General features: G+C 61.1%; 1 protein-coding gene across 1 annotated transcript; it reads left to right on the forward strand.

Moving 5' to 3' along the window:
- Positions 1-3,521: 3,521 nt before the first annotated feature.
- Positions 3,522-4,971, forward strand: IER5L (immediate early response 5 like). The gene has a single exon (XM_063082633.1). It carries the CDS (start codon positions 3,611-3,613, stop codon positions 4,844-4,846), a length of 1,236 nt encoding a protein of 411 aa, XP_062938703.1. The 5' UTR covers positions 3,522-3,610; the 3' UTR covers positions 4,847-4,971.
- Positions 4,972-6,917: the final 1,946 nt, after the last annotated feature.

Here is a 6,917-nt window from a genome sequence, read left to right on the forward strand (position 1 = left end):
TCCCTGGGAGCCCAGCAGATAAATGCTGCTACTGACCAGGAACTTTCCTAGCATGTCGTCTGCCCCCAAGCCTGAGTGACCAGAAGGCACCCACAGGCATATATGCACTTGCAAGGTGTTAACTGCTCTGATGTGGGGTTGACACCACCTGGGGTTTGACGGGAGCCCAGGTCCCCAGCGGTTTGGTTCCGTACCCTGCTCTGTGCTGTCCCAGCAGACACTCAGTAAATATTGAGGCATTAATTAACTTGCTCCAGGGAGCAGTGACTCAGTGGCAGATGTAATCTCCCAGCTCCAGGGGGAAGGTGAGCACCGCAACCTTTCTCAGATGCTTAGACAAAAAAGACCAGCCCTTTATCCCAAGAAGGTTTGTCTCACTCATACCTGCCCCCCTCCATGGGGTGCAGATCTGAGGGCCCCTCTCCCCACACGCGTGCGCGCGCACACACACACACACACACACACACACACACACAGCCCTGAACAGTCTGTGGTACCCTGCCCCAAACCACTGTGCACCCAAACAGAAGCCTTGTGTGCAACTCACGCACTCTATACATATTGTGAATTCCTACTGTGTGCCCCCAAGCCACGCTGCTCCCAGGGGCACCAACTAATTCAGCTGTTCCAGTGCCTCCTTCAGCAAGTGTTTTTGTACAACAGCTGCAACAACTCCCCTTCCCAGGCCACCCCCAAAAAGATCAAGGGTTTATATTAAGCTAGACAACTGCTTAGCCCTCCTCACTAGCCCACCTCTGTATTCTTAAGAGGGGAGACCAAGTGAGCAGGGTCCCCCAGATACAAAAGCCCAGAGAAGGGGGCCACTGGAAGGGCTGACCACTTCTCAGCTGGCCCCAGGGAGTGAAAGGGCCTCAAAAGAGCTCAAAACTCACCTTGCAGCAGAGGCTTGTCAGGGAGCTGGGTAGTGCCAAGAGAAGTTGCCCAAGTGAGCAGGCTGGCTCCCCTGCCAAACCAGCCTGTGGCTGGCAATTCCACTCCATCTCTGAGTCCCCAGTGGAGTGTCCACAGCCATGTTCTTGGGTGCAGCTCCAAGAACGGCTATGAAAGACGGGCTGAGCTGGGACAGATATTTGCTTCTTTATGGGTTTCTACAGGCCCCAGCCTCAGAGCAGTTAGCAGGAAAGTGGTGAGGGGTTGATCAAATCAAGGTCACATTCACTGTGAGCTGGGCCCTGAGAACTGACAGAGGAAAATGATTTTGAAGAACCTACAGCAAGCTCCAGTCCTGGAAAGAGACAGACTTGGGTTCAAATCCTGACTCTGCCCCTTTCTGGCCATGTGACCTTGAGCAAGGCATGTAAACTCTGAGTCTTAGTTTCCCCAGTAAGTATTGGGCAAGGACAGAATGAAGGCCTGAAATCAGCATTAATAATACGTTCTGGAGCTTTGGCCCAGACTTGATTGCTGCAAAACCAAATCCTCACAGCTGTAAAGCTGGATAAGAGCTCCTGATTCCTTCCACATGCTAGTGATGTCTGAAAGGTGAACTTCAAACATAAATGAATGAAGCCTTGGTGTGTCTTTAAGACAGGCATCAGGGAAGCAAGGGGCAGTAAATTTTTATTCCTACAGGGATTACCACACGAGCAAGTTCCACAGCCCTGGGTGTCCCTAACACCAGACCACCAATAGAACGTGACGTCCCCCTAAAATTTCACTCCTGGCTTCTCTGGGATGGGACTGGGAGAGGCATAACTGGTGATGGAGGCTAGGACGTTTGAAGCTGTTCGTAAACAGCATGAACAGGACAGAGTACTGGACCTGCAGCCATGTTATCTTAGTTAAGTCTCTTTTAGTGCCCACGTGTCCTCATCTGAAAAACGATGTGAACACCCCCCATTCTGTTTTCACCCTTGACGCCTGGCGCAGAATAGATGCTGAAAAATTGTTTCAGGAGGCAAATCTTGAGAATTCTTAAGATCTGGCTTAAGATCTGTCTGGGTCTTTTCACTCCTGCCAAGGGACAAAGTAGGTGCTGAGTAGAACTCAGAAGGAAGCCCAGGGACAGAGGAGCCCCTGAAGACCCCGAGGCGGAGTGACATAGCAGGCGGGCTGCACAGGCCCCCTCCCCAGCCCACAAGGTCTTGCCCATCTCTCAGTCTCTGCAAGCCTGTTGTCCTTACAGGGTCCCCTCCGACCTCAGGCAAGCCCCCTGACCATTTTGAGGAGCCTCAGGAGCTGTCTGTGCAACCCCCACCTCGGGCGCCTTGGACCCCCCTCAGGGTGGCAGTCACCCCCCTCAGGCCTCCCAGTCCAGATGGAGAGCCCCCAGAAATCGACAATCCTGTCCCTCTCTTCTCTGACCATCCCAGTCCCCAGCTGGGAGGAGGTGGCCCAGGAATTGTTCAGGATAAGAAGAAAAACAGTGGCAACAAAAGTTGGCCAATTCCTCCGCCGTGGGCACTTGCGTCCCTCTGGAGCTCACGGTCCTGGCCCAGACCCTAGCTCTGCCCCCAGGAGCCCTGCCGTCCTTCAAGGCACTCCACTGCCCCGAGCCTCAGGCCGCCGCTCGGAAAACGTTACAGTGAGGACTTCAGGGCGTTTCTGGGAAGGGCCTGCCCCATACTAGGCACATAATAATAGTCCCTATTGTCATTTTTATTATTAGTTAGGCACGAAAGGACAGGTTACAGAGCTGGTGATTAGGGAACTCAGCGTCCGGCTCTCAGGACGCCGTTGGGCCTCGGCTGGTGGCGAGGTCCACACACGCTCCGTGGCTCGCCTCGAAGCTTTCTCCATCAGAGATCAACGGTCACGATGCTTTGGGATTTCCCGTCGGACGGCTGGGGAAGACGGTCCTTCCGCGAGCAGTCCCGGAGGCCGCTCGGCCGAAAAGTCAGGGAGCTGCCCAGACTGCTCTGCGGTGGCGGCCTCACAGCCTCCTGCAGAGGCCTTGGCTCCCGCGGGTCACCGGGGCCGGCAGGTGAGAAAGAGGAGGTGCCGCGCGGCCGGGAGAGGGGAGCTGCGCCCACCTGCAGCAGGTGAGGCCCAACCGTGCGGAAGGGGGAGGAGCCTCCGCCGCGGCACTCAGGTGAGCCGACCCCCGGCTCCCAGGAGCTAGGCCGAGGGCAGCCGCGGGCTCCAACGTGGCCGCTGCGAGGCGACCCATGTCGCAAACTGCGGCCCCGGAGGCTCCGAGTCCTGCGCGGCGCGGCGGCCCCAGGAGAACATTCGAGGCAGCGGCGGCGTTGGAGGCCCGGGGTCCGTTCGGTATTTGAATAGCACAAAGGAACCGCCTTGGACTGATTGGCCAGCCGAGTGGCCCCGGGGCGGGCAGCGTCTGTCACTCGGGAGGCTCTGGGCACTCCTATTGGTTCAGCTGGTGTGGGGCGGAGCCCGGGTATCCGGCTAAATAGCTGGGGCCGGGGCCGGCCGGGGCTCATTGCTTTGGCGCCGTCCGGGGAGCGCGAGCGCGTGAGTAGCGCGCAGCGCGTGGTGGCGGCTCCTCTAGGAGCGCAGCCGACCCGCTGACCCGAGCTCCGTTCCCTCTGCCCGGCGCGCCCCGGTGGCCTGCTGGAGGTAGAAACAGCAGCAGCATTAGCAGCAGCAGCGGCTGCGGCTGCTCTGCCGCCGCCGTCTCCGCGAGAGCATGGAGTGCGCCCTGGACGCCCAGAGCCTGATCAGCATCTCCCTGCGCAAGATCCACAGCTCCCGGACCCAGCGCGGCGGCATCAAGCTGCACAAGAACCTCCTGGTGTCCTACGTGCTCCGCAACGCGCGCCAGCTCTACCTGAGCGAGCGCTACGCCGAGCTCTACCGGCGCCAGCAGCAGCAACAGCAGCAGCAGCAGCCGCCCCACCACCAGCACCAGCACCTCGCGTACGCGGCGCCGGGCATGCCGGCCAGCGCGGCCGACTTCGGCCCGCTCCAACTTGGCGGCGGCGGGGACGCGGAGGCGCGCGAGCCGGCCGCCCGGCACCAGCTGCACCAGCTCCACCAGCTCCACCAGCTGCACCTCCAGCAGCAGCTGCACCAGCACCAGCACCCGGCGCCCAGGGGCTGCGCGGCGGCGGCGACCGGGGCGCCCGCGGGCTGCGCGGGGGCGCTCTCGGAGCTGCCCGGGTGCGCCGCGCTCCAGACGCCGCACGGCGCGCCCCACCGCGGGCAGCCCTTGGAGCCGCTGCAGCCGGGTCCTGCGCCGCTGCCGCTGCCGCTGCCGCCGCCCGCGCCCGCCGCGCTCTGCCCGCGGGACCCTCGCGCCTCGGCCGCCTGCTCCGCGCCCTCCGCGCCCCCAGGGGCCGCCCCTCCTGCCGCCGCCGCCGCCGCCGCCGCCGCCGCTTCCCCGCTCGCCTCCGCGGCCCCCGCCTCCTCCCCCAGCTTCTACCGGGGCGCATACCCGGCCCCCTCGGACTTCGGCGTGCACTGCAGCAGCCAGACCACCGTGCTGGACCTGGACACTCACGTGGTGACCACGGTGGAGAACGGCTACTTGCACCAGGACTGCTGCGCCTCCGCCCACTGCCCCTGCTGTGGCCAGGGCGCTCCGGGACCGGGCCTGGCGTCCGCCGCCGGCTGCAAGCGCAAGTATTACCCTGGCCAGGAGGAGGACGACGAGGAGGACGCAGGCGACCTGGGGGCCGAGCCCCCCGGGGGCGCCCCGTTCGCCCCCTGCAAGCGCGCCCGCTTCGAGGACTTCTGCCCGGACTCGTCCCCGGACGCGTCCAACATCTCAAACTTGATCTCCATCTTTGGCTCGGGCTTCTCGGGGCTGGTGAGCCGACAGCCGGACTCCTCAGAGCAGCCGCCGCCGCTCAACGGGCAGCTGTGCGCCAAGCAGGCGCTCGCCAGCCTCGGCGCCTGGACTCGAGCCATTGTCGCCTTCTAGGGACCCCCGAGGGCACGGGCACCCGGGGCCCCGCGGGGCTGGGGCCAGACAAAGACTCGGCCAACGGGCGAGAGGAGGGAACGAGCGGGCGCCCGGCCACTCGGGGCTGAGCTGGGAGCGAGCAAGGAGAGACGACTGATGTTTTATAAATTGTAAAATAAAAGAAAAAGAAATCTAAAATCTTGGACTTTATTTTTGCAGAGAGAAAAAGCGCCTATTTAAGTATGCTTTGTGTTTCTCCTACTCTTTTTTTTTTTTTTTTTTTTTTTCTTTTTATTGTAGTGATTGCAGTGGTGTTTAGCGAGGAGCCTGCCACGTGAGGGAGGGCTGTGCCCGGAGGAGGTGCCGGGCAGCCGGGGGTGAGGCAGGGCGCCCGGGCCACCGGGGCGCGCCGGGGACACAGCGCGGGAGGGCGCGGGGCCCGGGACGCCGATTTCAATCAGTTGTCAGACCCGGGAAGCCCGACGTTCCGTTCTCCCGAGTCCGTACGTGGGGTGAGGAATGAGTCTTGTGAAATCGTGAGCAAAAACAAAGGCAAACTCTATCTCCGAAAGGCACGTTTGGGTCACATTTCCTCTCTGGGGGCGGCCTCCAAAGTTCTCAAAATGAGAAGGCAGAAATGGAAACACTTCAACTTTTTTCTCTTTTCTTCCCGGGCGGGTGTCTTGAACCCCTCTTCTCCCCGCCCCTCCGGCTCTGTTCTCCCCTCCTCCACCCGTCTCCCGGATTCTGGGGTGGCGCCGGGCACCCCAACACTCTCGGACGCTGTTTGGGGAAGGGGTGGGGGGCGGGCACGGCGGACTACATTTCCCATCATGCCCAGCATTGCGGTCCTCACTAAACAAAAAAGGAAGTCGATTCCTTCACCTGGGTCGCGGGCGGCCCCGGGGGAGGGAGGGGCCGGGGCCGCCGACCGCGTTGGGGACTTTTCACTAAGTTCCTGGTCAGCTGTGGTGTTTGTGTGTGTGCTTCGAAGTGGCACTGTCCTGGTTCAGCTTTTGGTTGCATTTCATGAAACCAGCATTGTTCGAGCCTGTGAGAATCCTGTCCTGTGTCCTCAGCTCGATAGATTTTGTTTAAAAGTCTTTTGTTGTATAAAAGCAAAAAGGTGGGGTTCGTCTGCAGCCCCTCTGGTTATCTGCCATCAGCACCATGTGGACTCGAAAGCAAGTTGCCAACCCGTCCGTTCTCTGCCCTTCTCCCTCATTCTCCTGTATTTTTTGTGCATACTGAATTGTATATCACCGGGTAAAACTGTTCAGATTATTTGTTTAAATTTATAATCTTAATAAAAAGTCGATTATAGAGCATGGTGGTGCTTTGTTTTCAGACCAGCCTGGGGGGTGGCTGGGAGAATACAGGGAGGTGGGGAGAGACCCCCCCCACCCCATGCAAACTCCAGCTCTCTGAGGCCTGGGCGGGCGGGATCTGCCCACATCCGCAGGGCCGGGGGTGGAAGCAGGAAGGGGGTGGGGTTGGTTGCTGGGGATGGGGCCGGTGCCGTCTCCCGTGGGTCCTGCCCCCCACCCACTCCCGGCCGCCCCGGGGTCTCCAGAAGGAAGCCGAGCCAGCCTTCAGCACGTTTCCTGCCCAGCCAGGGGCGCAGGGCCTGGTCGGCCTCACGTCTGAGCTGTCTGCGTCAGCAAAGCGCAGCCCGGAGACTCGGAGGGGCTTCGGGGCCACCCACACTCCCTGCCCCGCGCCTCCGCCCGCACGTCCGCACGTCTCGGGCTGCAACTTGGGGAAGTTTTTCCTTTTCTTTTTTTCTCCTTTTTTAAGTTGAGTTTGTTATCACTGCTCCGTGCCACTTGGTGGTGTGCTGGCGGCGTCCCTCCCTGCTCGCGCTCCTCCCCTCCCTCCCTCCCGCCGCTCTTCCCTCCCCAGTGGATGCAGGCAGGAAAGCTCCAGGCGCGCTCTCCGCTCTGACCACCTACGGAATGACCTCAGAGTGGGAGAATGTGCCAGGGCCCGGAGGAAGCTCGCGCTCTCCCCACTGGAACCAAATTCACATCTGGAGCCGCGGCTCGGGCCCGGGGGCGCGCGAGGAGGTTCCAGCTTTGCAAAGAGGGGA

Source organism: Cynocephalus volans, chromosome 17, assembly GCF_027409185.1.
Source record: "Cynocephalus volans isolate mCynVol1 chromosome 17, mCynVol1.pri, whole genome shotgun sequence".
NCBI classification, from domain to species: Eukaryota; Metazoa; Chordata; class Mammalia; order Dermoptera; family Cynocephalidae; genus Cynocephalus; species Cynocephalus volans.